At 37.1% G+C, this 23,938-nt stretch overlaps 1 protein-coding gene and 1 pseudogene across 4 annotated transcripts in view; both read right to left on the bottom strand.

Annotated features, from left to right (window-relative positions):
- Positions 1 to 939: 939 nt before the first annotated feature.
- On the bottom strand, positions 940 to 3,032 carry LOC101046005 (protein arginine N-methyltransferase 6-like; annotated as a pseudogene).
- Positions 3,033 to 3,309: 277 nt separating this feature from the next.
- The window catches only part of CD55 (CD55 molecule (Cromer blood group)), a 40,332-nt gene continuing 19,703 nt past the window's right edge, over positions 3,310 to 23,938 (bottom strand). For 2 of the 4 annotated variants that reach the window (XM_010341000.3, XM_074385112.1), the window contains one exon: positions 3,740 to 11,100. In XM_010341000.3, coding sequence (XP_010339302.1) covers positions 11,036 to 11,100 — 65 coding nt within the window. In that variant the 3' untranslated portion in view covers positions 3,740 to 11,035. The other 2 variants (XM_039463477.2, XM_074385111.1) reach the window with 2 other exon arrangements.

Here is a 23,938-nt window from a genome sequence, read left to right as displayed (position 1 = left end):
GTTGTCTTTTTTCTGATACTTTCTCATATTTTGATTCAGATTATGATTTTTGGCAGCAATACCACAGAAATGACAGAGTTCTCAATATATCCTATCAGGAGGAACTAAATATTATTTATTCCATTATCAGTGATGTTTATTTTGATCACTTGGTTAAAATAGTGTCTGTTAGGTTTTTGCTCTGCAAAGTTATTATTTGCAATTAAAAAGTATTTTGTGGGGAAAAAAGTTGAAGACTATGTAATGATCTACTTCCCATCAGACTTTTACTAATTTAGCATCCATTGATTCTTGCCTGAAATAATTATACTGTGATGGCTGCCAAATGCTGACTTTCTAATTACATGATTTGTTCTATATGTAGGTCATTGAAATCTTGCTATAAAGAAGGTGACTTTCTTTTCTTATTTATTCATTTATACCAGTATGGACTCAAATTCTTATTTTATTCTATGTGCTATGATCCACTGCCATCATTATCTGTTTATTTGCTGTAATTGTTTCAGATTTGGTCAGTGGGAGCTTGTTCATGTTGCCTTCTGAATCCATTTGACATGTCACTATCATTTTTTTCTGTGCTTATTTTTAAAACACTCAATTCGTGATATCACAAGATGTTCCAGGCTCATCTTTTACTGTCCCTACCCCAGCCTGGAGATCAGCCATTTCTTCCAGGAGCCCTATTTTTTTTTTTTCAATACTCTAATATGCAATGAATAAAAAGGCAGAAAACTCAGAATTATAATAAACGTTAGGCTATTTCAGAACACCAGTTTTTCACACCTATTTTCTTAGCATACAGCAGCTCAAAAACCATACATTAAGCATAGTTTGAATTGTCCTGAAGTTATATTCTGAAGGGATTGTAACACTTAAGAACTGACTATTAAAAAGGCAAAAGCATTATAACTCAGCACACAAGACTTCATCTACAACATGTGAGAATGTCAATGTTTTATTTGCTACAAGGATAAGGAGGGACACATCAGCAAAACAAATTTGATCATATGATTTACACTTCATTACAACTGATTTTTCTAAACCCACAACTGTCACATTTGGCTGAGTGAAACAAAAAAAAAAAAAAACGACAAAAATCGGAACTTTCACTAGTTTTCAATAGGCCAACTCACATAATCCCTCCAAATGAGAGCGTTTAAATGAGAATGGTACATTTTTCTAGCTGGGAGAATATTTTCCTTAATTAAGTGAGTTTAAATAATTTACCCATAGTGATGAATAAGGCCTTGGGCTAGGCTCTGGAGAGATATTAAAGTCGTACTGGAAATTTGTGAAGTCTAAATGAACCCTTTCTCTCCAGCTTCAGACTTAGATAAGGTGTGAAGTGTCAGGGGTGTGCATGGAACCTTCAAAAACTGACACTTGCATCCGTGTTCTTCCCGTTTTCATCTCCTGCGAGACAAAATATACGGAGATACAAGTGCTTGGTACTATAGGATTTTGAGGCTTAAAAGCCCAATAATAAGCACGCTGTATCCGTTGTCGAAGGGGATGACTTTCTAAATAAACATCACCAGAAGAATCCCTTCAAAGAAGAATGAAGTCACTCTTCCTCCCCAGAGGCTATGAGGGAAAAGGGAGACACATATTTCCCCTATTTGCACGTGGGATCTCCCTTTCTCTGCCTTGGGAGGTGGCTGGGAGAAAAGGCAACGCTCAGTCCTCCACGGCAAAGTCTTTGGTCTCCTCCTGTTTGTAGCGCAGCAGCACGCGCAGGCGACGGGGGTTGTCCCGGGAAGGCAGCCGCGTGATCTCTCCCGAAGCGTCGGTGTCTTGCTCCACTTGCACCGGCTTGTTCAGGTAGAGGAGCGCCTGTTTCCAGCGCGTGACCAGGTGAAAAGGCGAGGTGGACAGCGCCAGGAGTTTCCCGACTCCCCTCCAGGGAAGGTCACCTGGAACCAGATGGCAAAGTCGTGCATGCACGCCGAGCCACAGCAGCTCCCGAGCCAGGCCCGCGGGGGCAGCGCTCCAGCTGAGCAACGCGCGGCGGCCGGGCCGGCAGGTCCTCGCCGGACGGTCCCTGCACCACGACCTCCGAGAGGCCCGTGAGGCGGCGCGTGGCGAAGCCCTGCAGGCAGCTCACGTCCACACCACAGTGCTGCTTCTTCTCCGGGCTCCAGAAGCCCAGGCGCCATTCCAGCATCGGGTCGCTGACAGGGGCCATCAAGAGCTCGGCGGAGGCCGCAGAAGAAGCCCATCTTCCTTCAACCACTTGGTTCGCGCGTGGAGAACGGAGCTCACAGGGACTCGTGCAGGAGTCCGTAGCCCGTCCACTCGCTCACGATGGCAGCCACCTGCTCCGGTAACTCCGCAGTCTCCACCGGGCCCGGCAGGACGTGCACCCGGTCCTCCAGCCCGTGGAAGCGCACCACCTCCCGGGCCTGTTGCCAGATGGCGCTGGCCCTTACGCGGCGGGCGCCGGCCTGGGCACACAAGGTGCTCAGAATGCCGGTGTTCGCGCCCACGCCCAGTACAGTGTTGCCTCGCAGTGCTGCGCAGTTCCGCAGGATGCCCAGGAGGAAGGCATCGGTGCGGACGCGGTCTGCGATCATCTCCTCGTGGACGCAAACGTCCGAGTAGCACTCGTAGTACAGCTGGCCCCGCTCCCGCTTAGTCCTCCCGGGTCGCTCCAGGGCCGCCTCCCACTCAGCGGCATCTTCCTCTTCAGTTCCCTCCCCTCCTTCGCCGCGCACCCCCCGCGCCCAGCCCCCCAACTCAAGCTTTCCTTTCTTGGGCTGTGACATCTTGGCCGCTCCGGCCTCCTATTTTTTTTTTTTTAACTGGAGGAAGATATTTAGAAATCTGGATCCGAATACAAAAATTATCCAGGTGTAGTGGTGTGTGCCTGTAATCCCAGCTACTCCCACGGCTGAGGCTGGAGAATTGCTTGAACCCAGGAGGCAGAGATTACAGTGAGCCAAGATCATGCTACCACACTCCTGCCTGGGTGATAAAGTGAGACTGTCTCAAAAAAAAAAAATAAAAAAAAAAAAAAATCTGAATCTGGGATCTGTTTGTAGGCTTTTCCAAGAGGACATATTTTATATATATAATATATATATTTATATAAGTATATGCAAAAAGTATGTAACATATACATATAGTATATAGAATATACATAACACAAAACATAAGTATATAATTTATATATTACATATATTTATATAATGTATATTAATATATTTTACATTATATTAATATATAACATGCAAAATATATTGAAATAGTTTATATATAATGTATATGTATGTGTATATACATACACAGCCACAACATAAATATACACACACATGAATATATATACACACATATATATGCACACCTGCAAATACATATATATGTAAACACACAGATGTTGTGATAGCTAATTTTACGTGTCAGCCTGACTGGGTTAAGTGACAGGCCCATGGCTGGTAGAACATTATTTCTGGGTGTGTCTGTGAAGGTGTTTGCAGAAGAGATAAGCACATAAGTCAGTGGATTGAGTAAAGATGACCAGCCCTCGCAGTGTGGGTGAGCATCATTCAGTCCATGGAGGGCTCACCTGAATAGAACAAAAAACTGGAGGAAGGACGAATTCTTACCTTCTCTTCTCGAGCTGGAAAGTCCATCTTCTACTGCCCTCAGACATCAGAACTCCTGCCTCTCAATCCTTTGAACTCCAGGACTTGTATCTGCACACCAGCAGCTCCTGGTCCTTGGGCCTTAAGTCCTAGATTGGGAGTTACACCATTGACTCCCCTGGTTCTCAAGACTTCAATCTCAGAATTGCACCACCAGCTTTCCTGGGATTCCAGCTTGAAGATGGCATACCATGGGACTTCTAGGTCTCCATAATTGCATGAGCCAATTTCCATAATCTCTTCATATATCTCTCTATATATCTTATTGGTTCTGTTTCTTTGGAGAACCTAATACAGATATGCACACTCATGTGTGTGTGTGTGTGTGTGTGTGTGTGTGTTTCTCTGTGTATCAGTTATGATTTGTGATGTGTAACAGTTTTTATGTATCAGTTTTTATTCAAAATCATGAGTTTATACTGGTAACTCAAATTACAAATACCGCAGGCTCCGTGCTAGTGTTCCCTTATTTGTAATTCCCTTCAACAGTGAGAAACCTGACTCATTATTTGCAATATATTTGCTTATCTACCCCAACTTCGAATGCAGTGTTGAAATTGCTAACCTATATTACTATGACAAACGAACCTACTAGACAGAATCCAACATTTGTTCATATTATTATTATCTTTAGTCCTTGGTTGTATAATCAAAATACTGCGTTCCAAGGTTAATTCGATTCTACTTCACAGCTCCCTCTTAACTGTGGTCAAGTTATTCATTTGAAATACAATAAGAGGCCAGGTGTGGTGGCCCACGCCTTCAAAATCCAACACGTTGGCAGCCGAGGCAGGTAGAATACTTGAGGTCAGGAGTTTGAGACCAGCTTGGTCAACATGGTGAAACCCCATCTCTACTAAAAATACAAAATACAAAAATACTAAAAAAACAAAAACAAAAATTAGCTGGATATGGGGGCACTTGCCTGTAATCCCAGCTACTCGAGAGGCTGAGGCAGGAGAATTGCTTGAACCTGGGAGGTGGAGGTTGTGGTGTGTTGAGATTGTACCACTGCACTCCAGCCTGGACAACAGAGTGAGACTCCATCTCAAAAAAATAATAATAGTAATAACAAGGTTCATTTGTTGTGTTTGTATTCTGTTGTAATTTCTTCTCTCCCCTCCCTTCCTATTCTCATTCCTTATATTTACTTGGCTTTGTAATATGTGAGACAACGCTTTTAAAGTTTTGAGACAAAACAAAAATTAAAAAGAATTCCCATCTTCCCCACTGTTTCCACTCGTACCTTGTATATAACTATCTCATTGTTTCCAGTTTATGCTTCCTATGTTTCTTTTTGTACAAATGAGGACATGTATTTATTTCTTTTTTACGTGAGAAGTAGCATACCATAGTCTTTTGTACTTGACTTTTTTCACTTAATAATTTATACTAAATCCTTAGACTGGGCGTGGTGGCTCATGCCTGTAATCCCAGCACTTTGGGAGGCTGAGGCTGGCAGATCACCTGAGGTTGGAAGTTCAAGACCAGCCTGACCAACATGGAGAAACCCCATCTCTACTAAAATAAATAAATAAATAAATAATATATACTAGAAATATTTCATAATACTTTATAGTAATCCCCATTCTTTTTCATAGCTGCATAGTACTCCACTGTTTGGATATAACATAGCTTATTCAGCAAGTTCTACATATGAGCATTTAGATGGTTTCCAGTCTTTTGCTATGATAAACAATGTTCTGATGAGTAATCTTATACCTGTATATTTTCATATTATTGGAGGTATAGCTTCAGAGTTCATTTCTAGATGTGAGATTGGTAGATCAAAGGGTAAATGCATATGTATATTTTTTTAGATATTGGAAAATTCCCTTATAAAATGGCTGTACCAGTTTGCATTCCCATCAATAACATATAAAAACATCCAGTTTTCTACAGCCACACCAATAGAAAGTGTGGTCATACAAAAACCACACTCTCAACATAACTAGAAGACAAAGCGCCAACTTCAAATTGCCTATAAGAAAACAAACAAAACAAAAACAACCCAGCAGTCTTTCACACTGCTCCTAGAAGCCTCTGTGGTCAGCAAGGGTAGTCTATGGAAAGACTTTATGAAAGAGAAAAAAGCTGTTCTAACAGAGTCCTCAAATTGCTCCAGAACCATTACCAGAAAGTAAGAGTCTTCTGTAACCATGAAAATGCTGAAAAGGTGCCCTTGCAGACCAGAGCACTAACTACATGCACTACCTTTAGGAAAGGGGCATAAATATAATGTGATCTGAGTTGATAGGCTTTGAAAGTGTAGCTTCTGAAAGAGGAGGCAAAAAGGAAGAAGAGCCATCCTTTGACAATAGAATGGCAGGAAAAAAAAGTTGTGGAGTGTTTTGAGACAAAACAAGAATTGGAAGGAATGCAACTCCTCTCCCCTCTGCAGCTTCCAATATAGGTCAGCCTCAGGTCACAGCAAGTTGGGGTATGCTAGAGTGTGGTTCTGGATGAGAAAACAAAATATCTATCACTGTAGGAGACTTATAAATAGGAAGAAAGTGGAGAGTTGATGAACAAACTGGGGTAACTAAACTAAAAAGCTGAAAAGATTATACTGAGCCAAAAAATATGCCTGAATTGTGATTTAAGGAGGTTCCATGGTGATGAGTGACTCAGGTAAAGTGAAGGAGGTTATTAGAAATCAAAAGGTCAATAAGACCAGAGGCATGAGTGTGTTATAAGGAGTAATCCTTGTCAATGTGAAGTAATTATGAATAATACCAGATTGTAGGATGGTTGGGAGACACTGAGCCAGGTTCCAAAGCCCTCAACAGACAGAGAGAAAGTAGGGGGATTGCAATAACAAGGAGTGAAAGATCATACAGTGGGTTTGAATGTCCAAACAAATCTCTGGTAGGCAAAAATCTCTCTCACTGCTCTTTCACACCATATACTACCAGGCATATAGGTAAAGTTGGTGCCCTATTTGATTTATCATTGCTATTTGCAGGCCAACCCCCCTTCCTTTCCACAAAACCTTTCCTTTGAGTCAGTCACATGTCATCAGAATGTAGCACCTGCTACTTTCTTGTTTGCAGTCATCTTCAGATGTACAAACCATTCTATCTCATTTCTTGAAGATTTTAGCTCCTGGCAAGTAACTCTCTAACATTAATTCCCATGCTTCTTGATTTCAGTATCAATTAAGATGTTCCATGGCCTCCTCTACCCCAATACTTTTGTCCACCATTTTACTTCAACTTCTCATACCATAGTTCTGTCTAAATCCTTGCATCATCAAAATCTAGAAGGCTTGTTTTAGTTTAATGTCAACTACAATAACATAGCACATCAATCTCCAAAATGTTAGAACTCATACATGACAGTTTATTTCTTCTTCGCCTGAAGTTTAAAGTGGGTGGTCCTGATTAGCAGACAGCTCTCCTTAAAGCAATGACTCAAGCCCCTTCCTTTTTGTGGTTCTGTTAACTTTAGCATGTGAATTATTAGGTTGCTGCACTCACCTTCATCAATTCAGTGTAGGGAAAGAGGCAAGGAGGATTGCATATGGGAATGTTTTAGGGACAGACTTAGAAATGCCACGCATCTCTGATCATGTTCCTTTGGCCAGAACTCAGTCCTATGTCCACACTTAACTGCATGGGTGCCAGGAAATGTGTCTAACTTTGTGCCCAAAATGAAGGGGAACTGTATTTGTGGACAGCTTTGTCCTCTGGTCACCAATTCGGTTTTACTCTCAATTGAGGCATTCTTATTTCTCACTACTGCATATTACCATTCCAGTTCACTCTAAATAGCCCCCCAAGTGTAACGATGACATGATTCCATTAAGGCCTACAAAATACTGATCGTGTTACTCATCATTTCTCACCACTCATACGTCTTCACTTCCCTTCTCACATAGCTTAAATTCTATGGTCCATCATTTTAATCACTCCCTTGTGCACATGCTCAACTCATGTCATCAAATTCACCTGGGAACACTCACTCATGATTAAATCTGAGCAACTGCTTTTTTCTGAGACTGTATCTAGAAAGCGAAATGACTGCAGAAAAACTCAGAACCAAGCTTGTTGATTGCACTCTAAATTCAAGAGCACTTACTCAACTGGGCCTTTAACATTGCCTGCTAATTTACTAAATGTCGCTAGTCCTTTCCTTCTCTTCCTCTCTTCAAACATAACACCTCCTCATGTATCATCATTTTCATAATGACCTTGATGTATACGTTCCCGAGAAAACAGAAGAAATGTGAAGAAAACTTCCAAAATCTACCACCATGGGCATCTCCAACTCACCTGCAATAGTTCCCTCCGTATCTACAGAAGCCCTACATGCTTCCATCTAAGGCCAATCTCTCCACCCGTGCATTAAAAAGAGCTAAAACTTACTAGGCACTTACTCCGTGGCTGGCACTATTCTAAGATCTATGTGTATTAACTTAATTCTCGTTGCAACTGTACGAGGCTGGTACTGATTTTGGGCCCACATTACACATAGATAACTAAGGTACATTGACAAGAAACATTCCTCGACTCCTGAAGCTGAGAAATGCCAGGGCTCCGATTTTTCTCCAGAATCCACGCTCTTCACCAAGGAGTATTATAGGGAAAACATTTGACATTTTAGTAAATTACCCTACCAGAGTGGACAGTTACTCTTTTTAAAGGGTTGTGTGGGAGGACTGAGATGGAAGACATGACAATGAGAAACAAGGAAAACACCTTCACCACCTCTTAACAATTGAGTCATGTGTATAAAAATAAACCAACCACTGGAATAGGCTGCAAAGGAAGCAGTACCTTCAGGAAAGTGGTTGTTTTTAGTTTCGACAAGGAGGAAAAGACACTCAGGACAGGTGGGAAGAAAATGAGGCATTTGCACATTGGGCATTAACCAAAGCAAACAGGGATAGGGTGTGGTAAGACAAAAACTATTCATGTTCAAGTGTTCCTAGAATAGTGACAGTGATAGTGGGCTAAACATTATAACACTCAAACTTCTATGGTGAGCAGGTATAATAACTTGCTGTAACAAATACACATCAGTCTCAAGAGGAAATGCACTACAACTTTTGCAGTCAAAGTAAAATCTTATAGGAGAGCTTACCTTGAGCAAAAATAAAACCACTCAACCTCATAAAGGATACACAGTAAATATAAATCCTGTAAGAAAGTGTCTTTACCCTCAGCAAGCCTACTGTGCATATTTTCTTCAAGGTAAATGACTGTTAAATAGTATTTCTGCTTTTACCCTTATCTAAATAAGATAGCAAGTTCTCGCTATTATAAACCTATTTTATGCTCATTGATTCTAATTTGATCAAGCAGAATAGTCTAGAGCTTATAACTCTCACTTCTACACAGAACACATGACATAGTCTAGCCTGTACTGCAAGCCTTTCATACTACGACCTTCCTGACATTACAATCTCATCTATTAGTGCTCTCTCAATCCCTTCCTGTCTTGAATGCCTCACTCCCTGCCACTCAGCTGCTTAACGAACACAGCTTAAGCACTCCTTATATTCAGGGTTGTAACACTTATAACTTTACCTTCTTTCTCTCAATAAATATATAGTTTGGGCTTCCTGTAGTAAACTATAAGCAACTTGAGGGCAGACACTTGTAGTTATCTTGGTAAGCTCACATTTAGGATATGGCAACTTACACATAAGAGGTGCTCAGCTTTTTTTCTGAATAGCTGAGCCAGTGTTACCATTACTACCCCAGGAAGCACCAGGTTACTAAAGAGCAGAGTAGGCCCTCATATTTAACAAATGAATGAATGAATAGGTGGATATGTGCCTACTCTTAGAACTTTTAGGAAAGTTCAAAGAATTTCCTAATATTAGAAACTATTACAAAATTATTGTTAGTACTGCTAGTTGTGATGACTGTGGTCAAGGAGAACAAAAATTATTTTGAGAAATACAAATTAAAGTCTTTTCAGTGAAATGCCATGAAACCTATGAAATTTAAAGTACTTCAACAGCAAAACAGATAAAGCAAAATGACAAAATAAACATTGCTAAAATAAACCTGGTTATATTCTGTACAACTAGTACAACTTAGTCTAGTCTAACATTTAAAATGCAATTGGCAAGATAACACGAATATGGTAAGAACCTAGAAATGAGTCAGATTGCCTTCAGGTGAATCAGTAACAAGTAACATGGGCACTCTAATAGGAAAGGATATGACATGCTTGAGAAGGTACAATATAGTATAATTTTAAAGTAACTGAAAACTATTCACACTAGTACAACCAAGGGACAGCATTCTGAACTGCCTGTAGGAGGCAGGTAGGGAATCTCCTATTTAGAAATAAAGTAGTCACGTTTAAGAATAAATTTCAAATATTAAGTAAGACCAAAAAATGGGATTATTTATTTCTATTTAGGGAAAATAAATTTTTCTTTATTTTCTTTCAACTTGTATTTTACATTTAAAATCAGTGTCATAAATATAAATAAATGTTACAAAAGAATAAGATTTACAAGTTTGACAACTCACGTCAGAAATAAGAAATAATCTTTTCTTATGTTAATATTTTAATATCTTTGGATACTTTTAAAAATATTAAGTCAATTAGCTGGGCATAGTGGTGCATGCCTGTAATCCCAGCTACTCGGGAGGCTAAGGCAGGAGAATTGCCTGAACCCAGGAGGCGGAGGCTGCGGTGAGCCGAGATCGCGCCATTGCACTCCAGCCTGGGTAACAAGAGTGAAACTCCGTCTCAAAAAAAAAAAAAAGAAAAGAAAAGAAAAAAAAAAATTAAGTCAAAGAAGACACCTTTCACAGTCTTCCAAACTGTATTTATGCAATAAAGGAAGACTCAGTCTTTCATTCTATATCCCTCCCTTGAGCTCCTGGTTCACTAGCATGTTTTACCTTTAAAATATTTTGCCAACCCATAAGAAAAGATGAAAATGCCTTGCAGCCAAGGATTACTTTATTATGTGGTTCATCTCTCTTTAGCAGTTTTGCTTAGAAGAGACTGAATTGGGTTTTTATTTGCTTTTGATATCCAAATCATGTTTTTCATTTTTTATTTCTTTTATAAGTATAAATAACATTACAGATCTTGTGGGAATAAAAAGCACTTTTCTTTTCCTTGTGCTCCCATTCTAAATATGAACAAATCTCTATGCTTTCCTACACTTTTAGGAATGGAATCACTCTCAATTCTGCAAGTTGTTCTATTTTCAAGAGGCTTAGGTGTGCTAAGAATGTGAATCCAAGACTGCGTCTTTTCTCTTTGCTTTGTTGACATTCTTAACACACCTGAAAGACAATGAAATCATCCTAAATGGAGAGCACGGCTGCATTTATTGTGTGCAATCTGCAAATAGGTCTAAGAAATTAGAAACAGTCTGTGTACTTGTGGGTATTTTCTTCTTTACTCTTCTTTGGCTATGTCAGCCAGCCCATGGTTACTAGCGTCCCAAGCAAAACTGTCAATGTGAAACACGTGTGGCCTGAAAATTTAAAAAAACAAAAAGTTAAAATCAAAATGATTTTATTTACTAGTGATAAACATTAGTTTTTAGTTACTATGTGATAAGTCACCAAAAAGAATCCATTACTTTGGGGTGCAAAAAGAGATTAACAAGTAATAAAGTATGGATGACATTCTACAGGTGAGGTTTATAAGCTACAGCAACAACTAAAATATGACATGGAGATTTTAGTTTCTTGAGATGAATAGTGGCTAAGCTAGAATGAATTAAGGTATGCTCAGATCAAAAGTGAATGGATTCCTAAGTTTGGGAGATGTTAAAAAATATATTAAAATAAATGAAAATGTCAAAGTCAATAAAAACGCCTGAATACTACATGTGGAAGAGAAGATTAAGAGATGCAGACACTCAGAAAGTTTTACAGATACATTTCTACCAAGTTATTTTTGTGTGATAATTTTATATGAGGATATAAGAGATGTCTCTGACATAGGGAGGGAAGTATCACACAATGGGGTCTGTGGCAGGGGGTACTAGGGGAGGGACAGCAGGGGATGGGGAGTTGGGGAGGGATAACATGGGGAGAAATCCCAGATATAGGTGATGGGGAGGAAGGCAGCAAACCACACTGCCACGTGTGTACCTATGCAACAATCTTGCATGTTCTTCACATGTACCCCTAAACCTAAAATGCAATAAAATATATATATATGTATGTGTGTGTATATATATATATATATATATATATATATATAAAGTATTTGTGATATAAAAAAATCTATAAACATGGCCCATAAAAGGTTATCTTAGTACATATTATAATTTATCTTAAACATTGAAAACTCAAAAAGCCACCAAGCAAAAGGAGAAATAAATACAATACAAGGTAGGTCAATTATCTCATGATGCAAATTATCATAATGAAGGCATTCTCTTTAACTCCTACTATGTCATCCCTTCCTCCCAAATATTTGCGGTATTACAGCATCTAAGCATTACAATAAACTGAGTGAAAACACAAGATGAGATGATGAGCATACTGCTACCAAGTCCAGAACTGATGATGTGTCATAGAAATGAGAGAGTCAATGTGTTAGTCATTTAATGAACAAAGAAAAAACAACTCTAGTGACAGTAGAGACTTAACCCTCTATTATCCTTTAAAAGTCATGGAGACCCCCCTAGACAAAGGTGTTAATGGATATTTTGCAAGATTCAGAAATGTGATTTTATTAAGCCATTTATACCTTTCATAATTTACCAGAAAATCTTATTTCTGAGGTACCACCAGTCACACTTAAATGGTGATACACCACACTGAGTGCTTTGTTGCGTTTGTGTGCATTATAAGAGCTGAGTAGTAGAGAAGGGAAAAACGATTGAATTGAATTATATAATTGTCATTTCAATCCAAAAACAAAATCAGGCATTTGCTTACTCTCATCCCTAAACTAAAGTTTATCATACAGACTTAGCTCTTCTAAAAGAAAGACATAAATCCTTTGATAGGTAAACATGAAGAATCATTAAATGAAACCACATTATCACTTGCACATTAACTATATCCCCTGTCTTAATTAAGATCAAATATTTAATTAAATCAGTATAAAATCAGGAGGCTAGCCAAACATACATAAAGCTAACTCTTACCCTCGTTAGCTTATACTTCCAAAATAAGGCAAGTGAAGTTTATGTGCGCACAAAAAAGGCAAATTCTTTCTTAGGAGTTTGCATGAATTTCCCTCTAATTCAGAAAATGAGCAATTAAGTTTCCTGCAAAACCCCAAAATACAATTCTAAACAAATACCATAGTCTCCTTATCTGTGGTTTCAGTTATCCTTAGTCAACTACAATCTGAAAATAGGTGAGTACAATACAATAAGACATTTTGAGAGAGAGACAGAGAGAGACCCCATTCACATAACTTTTGCTACAATAAATTGCTCGAATTGTTCTACTTTATTACTAGTTGGTGCTAATCTCTTACTGTGCCTTATTTATAAATTAAACCTTATCTCATAGGTAGGTCCATACAGGAAAAAAAACCAGCATATATAGGATTAGGTACTATCTGTGATTTCAGGCATTCACTGGGGGGTCCTGAAACATACCCCCAAGGATAAGCAGAAATTACTGTATTCCCTCCTTCTATGTTCCAGCACTTTGTGTCCTTAATAGAACATACAAGTATCACAGCCAATCACTTTACCAAAGTATGTAAAAAAACTGATGAAAGCCAAGAGACAGCATCTGGTAAACTTAGCACATGCTGCTACCCCCTGCCCCCCAACCAATCCCCACTCCCACCAATCCAGGGAGCCTCAAAGCAGCTTTGGTAAACTGATAATACTCTCTACATTGATAATTTATAACTTGATAAATTGATAATAGTATTTCAAAAGGAGATTTGGAACAAATACAAGATAATACATAAGATTGGTGGTTTAATTTTTTTCAGAGCAGCTTTGCTGAAGCTTTCATACCAGCTCACTTTAGATGACTTAGAACTAACTCTGTGAGTTTTTGCTAGGCTCTAAATCACATTCCTAAAAAGTTTTTAATATATCTGGAGAAAAAGTTATGTTTGACTATATTTGCTATTGTGATAGCTAGAATATTTTGATGATATTAAACAAATGCCTGTAAAAATTATTAATCACTCCCCTGGACCTAATAGTCAAATATTTTTCTAAAAGACTGACTCATTTAGTGAGTTAAAGAATATTTACATACTTTAACTTATAATATGCTTAAGTAATATTTTTAATTTAAGAAGAAAGGAAAGTTGTGGAGGGTAAAAAGTAGGTCAAATCATGCAAATAATTAAATCAGACAATTTAATAACAGCATTAAAATACAGTTTTCTTATTCGTTAACAGGCATTAGGGCAGCTTAGAAATAACTCAAGTTTGCATAAACTCCACAACTAGTTTTCTGAACAGTTAAATCTACAAAACAGAAGAGGGTAGATTTAAATCATCCTCTGTCTACAGGACACATCAGAGCCAATCCTAACATTTATACTTAATGTTATGTGTATTCAATGGAGATTAGATATTTTAAATAACACTGATGTGTGTGTGTGTGTGCTGTTGCTGTTTTAACATCTGAGTGCTCACTATGTGCCAAGCAATGTTCTAAGCACTTGACAGGTGGCTCATTTGATCCTTACTATAATCACATGAGGTAGGTACTGTATTTCCCCCATTTTACAAATAAGAAAACTGAGGCATAGAGAGGTTAAATTACTCAGTCAGATAACTCCTAAATGGTAGACTCAGGATTCAAACTGAGCCATTGGGCTCCAGAGCCTGCTGTCTTAACCACTGGGCTGCTTTAAGCTGGACTGGCATCTATCCACAAATATAATTGAGAAAAAGGCCTAATCACAGGCAATTTCACAGTATGTTTGAGGCTGACTTTTCCTAGATTTCCCTGCTTCTGTACAATACAGAGACACTACTGTAAATTATACTGAGTGGAAAAAAGGGTGAGTGGATCAATAGATCACAAAATGAGACTTCAATTCACTTTCCTTTGAAATGTGCCTTTGAACATATTGAGAAAAAAGAAACATGAAGTCTGCTCATCCAGGATAGCAGTTATAGACAAAATGAATAAAAAAATGCCAAAAATTAAATAAAGCTAAGAGAGTTATCGACTGATACAGTACCAAATTTTACTGAAAAGGAACTAGGAATAAATTTTAAAAATCATCAGAATTTCTGCTCACCCTGATTTTCCAAAGTCCAATGACTAGAATTAGGGTACCACTTAATAGAGTACCAGCAAGAAATCCTTGAAGGGGAAAAAATACGGTAACACAGTTAATAGAAACATGAGTAATTACAGATTACATTATGCTTCACAATGGCATACATACTGGTTATGAAGTGAGTTAAAAAATAGGAGACATTAATTGCATTTTATATATGGCTTCCTTATGTCACAAGTTTTTGACCTATAGGTGTTTTATTTGTCCTGTTTTCTTTGAAAGAAAAAGGAAGAAAGATATTTAGAGTATCACAATGCTCAAATAAAATTTTCTGGGCAGGTTTGAGGGGATTCTAAAGTGTTTCAACCCAACCATGCTTGCTTTTACATGTTTAATTCATTGAGCATTCAAATATGGTGACAGAATTATGTTATTTTAGAGCTAGAAAGTATCTTAGAGTTCACTTTTATTTTTTAGATGAGTAAACTGAGTCTCAGAAAGAAGGAAGTTACATATTAACATATGTGGTTAATGGGAAGGACATTTACTTCCTTTATAGTAGAGATAACAGATATGCAGGCATTTCTCCATCACAGGAAATATGTCTGTACAATTATCAGCTGCGATTAAAGGGCAAAATAGCTTTGCTTTGCCTACATAATATGCTTTTCAGTGTTCAGTCTATTGTAGATTAAATTTCATTTAAAAAAGTTATATTCACTTTTAAGATTAAATGTACTGTTTTGAGCTGAACAGCAAATAATTGGTCAAGGAAGTTGGTCAACATCAAATCACTTTTATAGCTTACACAATCTTTCTTCTCAAATGCACCCATTTGCCCATTTCTCTAACTATCCTCGTTCTCCCTTTCCTCACCAACACTGCCCTCCACCCCTACTATCAACAACTCTGCCCTATGTCCCTGGACTCAACTCTGTAGGTCTGTACTACAAAGGAAATGATAGATGAGGCTGGAAAAGCAACTGAAGCTAATGTGACTAATGAGTGTGTTTGACTTCAAATCAGCAAAATGGAGACACTGTACAATTGCACTGCCATATGGAAATGTTATTTTAAAAAAACAGCTCATTCTACCACAGGTAAGTTTTTACAGTATTTTACTTTATAAGTTTATTTAACTGGTACTTTAGCATTGTATCATTAACTTAAAAAGCCTATCCATGAAATAAACCACAGCTCCTAAAAAATTTTGGGTTTCTCTTCCCATCACCAGTTCCCACTAATTCCATCATTTTCAATATCTTATTTTTTATTTGAATGATAAATCAAGATAGAAAATTCAGAGTGATCTAGAACATCTGGATGAAAGAAGTAAAAGGCTATTCCTAGAACAATGATCAACACATATACGTAGTTCTAGAAGAAAGTGTAGAGGCTGATAGTTTAAAAGAAAACCAGGGCAAAACACAGAAATATGAAAAATAAAATTCTACATATCTTTTCAGTAAATTAATAAGAGCATATTATCTCCCAAATTAGAAACAAACAAAACTTTCAGGTTCAAAGGCAACTGTTTATAAATTTCAAAATCACTTGATATCTACAGAAAACCAAAAGTGAATCAGTGTTAAGGTTTCTGCAACTTGGGATAAATGAAAATATGAAATAACAGGGCTGGGCACGGTGGCTCAAGCCTGTAATCCCAGCACTTTGGGAGGCCGAGGTGAGTGGATCACGAGGTCGAGAGATCGAGACCATCCTGGTCAACATGGTGAAATCCCATCTACTAAAAATACAAAACATTAGCTGGGCATGGTGGCTCGTGCCTGTAATCCCAGCTACTCAGGAGGCTGAGGCAGGAGAATTGCCTAAACCCAGGAGGCGGAGGTTGCGGTGAGCCAAGAGCGCGCCATTGCACTCCAGCCTGGGTAACAAGAGCGAAACTCCGTCTCAAAAAAAAAAAAAAAAAAAAAAGAAAATATGAAATAACAAATGAAATAATAATTATGATCCCAATGTTCCCAAGATTAAACTGAAGAGCTCTTAGATAGGAAAACTACATGTTAGAAAAAGCTTTTCTCCCCAAAAAAGGGAGTATTTTAGTAAGGTTCCCCATCATGTAGAACTGTATTTCCATAGTGTTTAAAACATTGCAAAGCAGTTTGCCACCTATTATCTCATTTGATCACCTCTCATTATTAGCACAGTGCATGGCAACCAGTAGAAAATGTTTAATAAATTTAGTTAATAAATTTAAATATTTATTAAATTGCACTGAATATCTTGTTTCCAGAGAAGAAAACTGAGACCAGGAAAGGATAAGTCAAACAGTTTACTGCCAGAGAAAAACTTACTTCTAGCCCCAGATTTAGGCCACAATTATAACTGTTTGTAATATTTTCAATAAAAATACTTGATACTCTTCAAGTAAAATTTACATTAGGCAGATACTACATTAATATAGACAGTATCATCTCCTCTCCCAAAGGACCCAAGTTAGAATTCTACCTACCTACCCACAACAACTGGAGTTACCTAGATGATGCACATTCTTTTAAAAGAAATGTGGGATGACCCAGCTACTTTAAAAGATCTAACTTGTTTATCTAACAAAGTGGAAATGCAATCCATGTGCTATGAAAAACAAAGTTGTGGATAGGTTTTGTTCTTGCTAATATCATACTTAGTATAACAGAATAAAGGGGCTGTGGGCAAGTGAAGTCACCCTGGGAAGAGATTTTTGTAGATGATTTAAAAAACAGTATGCTTGAGTAACCCTTAAATTTTCCCTTAAATCATCACTGGATTTTCTGTACCTCTGTATTTCTTCAAGTTTTTTTTAATAAGGGAAATTCACATACTTTCTTTTCCAGACTAAACATATCACAGAAAGATGATATAATTATATTATCTGACTTAAACCTGAGTAACAGGCAGAAAACTAAAGTCACTTTATAATGCGACTTAATTTTGTCATGTATGGGGCATGTAATGAGACATAATAAAGACCCCTGTAACCACATCTTACTAATTTCAAAGAGCTACTTAAGACTCAAGACTCTCGGCCAGGTGCGGTGGCTCATGCCTGTAATCCCAGCACTTTGGGAGGCCCAGGTGGGTGGATCACAAGGTCAGGAGTTCAAGACCAGCCTGACAAACATGGTGAAACCCCTGTCTCTACTAAAAATGCAAAAATTAGCAGGGCGTGGTGGCGGGTGCCTGTAATCCCAATTACTCAGGAGGCTGAGCCAGGAGAATTGCTTGAACCCAGGAGGCGGAGGTTGCAGTGAGCCCAGATGGCGCCACTGCACTCCAGCCTGGGCAACAGAGTGAGACTCCATCACAAAAATGAAAAAAAAAAAAGATTCAAGATTCTTGAAAGTACACTTAGATTTGGGCTAGTCTGTAATATATACTTTATTCCAGTAGATGTATAAAGGTTAAATAAGTACAGAATTGTTAGAGAATACTGAAAAAATATTTTCTATATTTCATTATTTCCTGACTTATTATTTATTATTCTTTAAACTGATCTATTAATCCCCATGATGGATTTATGAATGCTTCAATATAGGACTTCAGCAACAGAGGGGAATAAAGCAATACTTGCAGGATATCAGGGCAGCTTAATTGTCCAGTTTGGTCTGTTACTAAGATGAGCATCTGTCTGTCTTTTAAAGTACCAGGGGAGGATCACTTGGGCCTGGGGACACAGAGGTTGCAACCAGATGAAATCGCACCACTACACACCGGCCTGGCAACAGAGTGAAATCCTGTCTCAAAAACAAACAAAAAACCTAGTAGTAGGAAACTAATCATCTTCCTCTATATACTGCCTACTAGTTCTGTGAAGGGCAAGTTACAAATCTTGCAAAACCTCAGTTCTTTCAGCTGAAAATTGGGTATAAATGCTACATTATAAGATTGTTGTGAGAAGAATATGAAATAATACACTTAAAAAATCTCAGTACAGTACTTGCCACAGAAAAACATGTAAGTATTACCTGAATAAAAGACTGTTCTTATTCTTTGATGTGACCAGAGAGAGTGATAAAATTATCAGAAATCCATCTTAGGAAAATAATAGTGATTGCATGCAATAACTTCTTTAAGCTAATATTTATTCAACTTTTAGGACTGCTAGGAGTTTTCATATCCACTAATCACATTAAGCTTCAAATACTTCACATAGGAATCATAATCTCTATCTCTTAAATGAGAAATTGAGCTTCAGAGAGATTAAGTTAATCAATTGGGTTGGATAATTACTAAGTGAATAAAACAGAATTCAAAACAACATCTGACTCATTTGACTCCAGAGGTTAGTTCTTTCTTCTATATGACTTGTCTTTAAAAATAAAAATAAAGACAAAAACCAACAGAAAGCATGCATTCTCAATGGGGATGATACCTGATGAAAGTGAAAAACAATTTTCCTTTTTTGGAAATGTAGAGTACAGATATATATGTGATACATAAACAGATTTACAGTACATGTGTGGTGAACAATGATCAAGAAAAAATCTCTAAAAAGGTCTTTGATGAGAAGAGAGCAAGAATTAACCACGCCCCACCGAAAAACAGGGAAATGCTTATACAGAGCCAATGGAAGAACAGATTTAAAGTTCACAACAAGCTTCATTTGCTATGGAAATTCCATCAATAACAGGCTAGATCAAGCAGAAGAATGAATCTCAGAACTTGAAGACAGGTCTTTTGAAATAACACAGTCAGATAAGAATCAGGAAAAAAGAATAAAAACGAATGTGTAAACCTTACATGACATAAGGGACAACCTAAAGTGATCAACTATTCAAATTTTAGGAGTCTCAGAAGGTGATGAAAAAGTGAATGGATTAGAAAATCTATTACTAAAACAACAGAGGAAAGTTTCTCAAGTCTAACAAGAGATTTAGACATGCAGACACGAGAGGCTCAGAGATCACCAAGTAAACACAATTTTAAAAGGTCTCTGGCCAGGCATGGTGGCTCACACCTGTACTCCCAGCACTTTGGGAGGCCGAGGTGGGCAGAGGTCAGAAGTTCGAGACCAGCCTGGCCAACATGGTAAAACCCTGTCTCTATTAAAAATAGAAAAATTAGCCGGGTATGGTAACACATGCCTATAATCACAGCTACTACTTGGAAGACTGAGGTGGGAGAATCATTTGAACTCAGGAGGCGGAGGTGGCAGTGAGCCAAGATTGTGTACTTCAGGCTGGGTGACAGAATGAGACTCTGTCTCAAAACAAAGGAAAAAAAAAAGATCTTCTCCATGGCAAGTTATAGTCAAACTGTCAAAAGTCAAAAATAGAGAGTTCTAAAAATAGCAAGAGAAAAGCATCTAGTCACTTATAAAGGAATCCCCATCAGATTAACAACAGATTTCTCAGCAGAAACCTTACAGATTAGGAGAGAATGGGATGATATACTCAAAGTGTTGAAAGAAAAAGACTACCAGTCAAAGATACTAAACTTAGGAAGTTATCCTTCATAAATGAAGGTGAAATAACATCTTTCCCAGACAAAAGAAAGCTGATGGAATTCATCACCATGAGATGGTTTACGAGAAATTGCTTAAGGGAGTGCTATACCCAGAAGAGAAAGAATAATATCTACAATCGTGAAAACAAAGCAGAAATTTTTAAAAACCACTGGTAGATCAAACACACAAAGAAGAAAAGATTAAAATGTTATGGCAGAAAAGCTCCACATCACAATAATAAGAGAGAACAAAAGGAACAAAACAAACAGAAATCAATTAATAAAATGACAGGAATAATCCCTCACCTATTAACAATAACCCTGAATGTAAACAGATTAAACTTTCCTCTTAAAAGGTGTATACTGGCTGAATGGATTAAAAAAAACACACAATCCAACTATATGTTTCTTTCAAGAAACTCATCTCATGGGTAAAAACACATTGCGACAGAAAGTAAAGAGAGAGCAGAAGATACTCCATGCTAACACAAACCAAACACAAACAGGATTAGCTACATTTATATCAGATAAAACAGAGTTTAGGCCAAACACAGTAAAAAGAGACAAACAAGGTCATTACATAATTGATAGAGATCAATTCAGCAATAGGATATAACAATTTCAAACACGTAGGTACCCAATCCTGGAGCACCTAACCACATAAAGCAAATATTGTCAGAGGTAAAGGGACAGACTCCAATACAATAATTGTTCAGAACTTCAACATCCCACTGTCAGCATTAGCTCATTTGAACAAAAAGTTAATAAAGAAACATTGGATTTAAACTGCATATTAGACCAAATGGACCTACACAAACAGAAGAGTTCACCCCATAGCTACAGAATTTTCTCAATGGTATATGAAACAATCTCCAGAATAGAACACATGTTAGGATACCAAACAAGTCTCAATAAATTTGAAAAAGTCAAAAACCGTATCAAGTATCTTCTCAAACCATAATGGAATTAAACTAGAAATTAATAACAACAGAAACTTTGGAAACTGTACAAATAAATGGAAATTAAACAACACGTTTCTGAATGACCATTAGGTCAAGGGAGAAATTAAGGATGAAATGAAAAAATTCTTGAAAAACTAGAAATGGAAACAGTGTAGCAAAACTTATTGGACACAGCAAAATCAGTGCTAACAGGGAAGTTTACAGCAATAAAGATTACATCAAAAAAGTAAAAAGATTTCAAATAAACAAGCATTTGTATCTTAAGGAAATAGAGAAGGAAGAACAAATCAACTCCAAAATTAGGAGAAGGAAAGAAATCAGAAAAATCAGAGCAAAACTAAACAAAATAGAGACTAAAAAACAATAAAATGAAAACTCGCTTTTTTGAAAAGATAAACAAAATTGATAAACCAATTGCTAGACTAACCAAGACAAAAAGAGAGAAGACCCAAATAAAATCAGAAATGAAAAAAGAGACATTTTGACTATTACCACAAAAATACAAAATATCAGATACTATTATGAACAACTATACATTGATAAACTGGAAAACCTAGAGGAAATGAATACATTCTTGGAGACATGGCCCTATCAATATTGAGCCAGGAAGAAACAGAAAATCTGAACAGACCAGTAACAAGCAGTAAGACTAAATCATAATAAAAAGTATCCAACAAAGAAAAGCCCAGGATTGGATGGATTCAAAACTAAATGCTACCGAACATATCAAGGAGAATTAATACCAAACCTCCTGAAACTATTCAAAAAAAATTAAAGAGGAGAAAACTTTCCCTAACTCATTCTACAAGGCCGGCATTACCCTGATACAAAAACCAGACAGGAACATAACAAGAACAACAAAACCACAGGCCAATATCCTTGATAAATATAGACACAAAAATTCTCAACAAAATATTAGCAAACCAAATCCAACACCACATAAAAAAATTAGTACACCATGACCAAGTGGGATTTTGACCAGGGATGCAAGGATGATTCGACACATGCAAATCAATAAAACTCTCAACAAACTAGGCAAAGAAGGAACATGTTAACACAATAAAGGTCACACATGACAAACCCATAGCTAATATTCTATTGAATGGGGAAAAGCTGAAAGCCTTTCTTCTAAGAACTGGATCTAAGAGACGGATACCTATTTTCACCACTTCTATTCAACACAGTGCTGGAAGTCCTAGTTTTCATTTCATTGAAGAACCAAGTTTTCATCTGGCTCAGAGAGGACCAAGATTTCAATTTCATTAACTTGCAACCAGGCAAAAGAAAGAAAAAAAGACATCCAAACTGGAAAAGAGGAAGTCAAGTCGTCCCTCTTTGCTAAAGATATAATTTTATATGTTAAAAAAAAAAAAATCCCTAAAGACTTCACCAAAAACTCTTAGATCTGATAAATGCAGTACAGTTGCAAGATACAAAATCAACATACAAAAATAAACATTTCTATACAGTAATAAAAGAACCAAGAAAGAAATCAAGAAGGCAATCCCATTCACAATGACTAAATAAATAAATAAATGAAATACCTAGGAACAGATTTAACTGAGGAGGTTAAAGACCTCTACAAGGAAAACTACAAAACACAGATAAAAGGCATTGAAGAGGATACAAAGGGAAAGACATCCCATGCTCACAGACTGTAAGAATTATTATTGTTAAAATGACTATACTGCCCAAAGCAATCTAAAAATTCAATATGACCCCTATTAAGATATATCATTTTTCACAGAAATAGAAAAAAAAATCCTAAAATTATTGTGGAACCTGAGCAAAAACAACAAAGCTGGCAGCATCATACTATCTAACTTCAAAATACAAGGTTATAGTAACCAAAACAGCATAGCATTGTTATAAAAACAGGCACACAGAATAATGGAACAGAATAGAGAACCCAGAAATAAATTCACACATTTATAGCTAACTGACTTTATTTCACAAAGGTGCCAAGAACATATATTGGAAAAAAGATGTCTTCTTCAATAAATGGTGCTGGGAAAATTGAATATCCACATGCAGAAGAATGAAGCTGGACCTCTGCCTCACACCATATATAAAAATCAAATCAAGATGAATTAAAAACTTAAACGTAAGATCCACAACTATAAAATTACTAGAAAAAAACATCAGGAAAACTCTTTGGGACATTAGTCTAGGCAAAGGTTAAATGGCTAAGAACTCAAAAGCACAGAAAATAAAAACAAAAATAGATAAGTAGGACTATATTAAACTAAAAAGTTTGTATACAGCAAAGGAAACAATTAACAGAGTGAAGAGACAACCTGTTGAATGGAAGACAATATCTACAAACTATATATCTGTAAAGGAACTAATATCCAGAATATACAAGGAACTCAACTTACCAGCAAAAAATAAATAATCACACTAAAAAGTAGGCAAAAGACATGAACAGACATTTCTCAAAAGACAACATATAAATGGCCAACAGGTAGATGAAAAACTGCTCATCACTAATTATCATGGAAATGCACAAAAAGACCACAATGAGATTATCTGTTCTTACCCCCAGTTAGAATGGCCATTTTTAGACAAAAAATAACAAATGCTGGTAAGGATGTGAAGAAAAGGGAACTCCTATATACTGTTGGTGAGAATGTAAATTTGTACAGCCACTATGGAAAACAATATGGAGATTCCTGAAAAAAATTTAAAAAAATTATGTTATGATCCAGCAATCCCACTACTGGGTATTTATTG

Source organism: Saimiri boliviensis, chromosome 14 (genome assembly GCF_048565385.1).
Source record: "Saimiri boliviensis isolate mSaiBol1 chromosome 14, mSaiBol1.pri, whole genome shotgun sequence".
Taxonomy (NCBI): domain Eukaryota; kingdom Metazoa; phylum Chordata; class Mammalia; order Primates; family Cebidae; genus Saimiri; species Saimiri boliviensis.
This window is presented reverse-complemented; position numbering and strand designations above follow the sequence as displayed.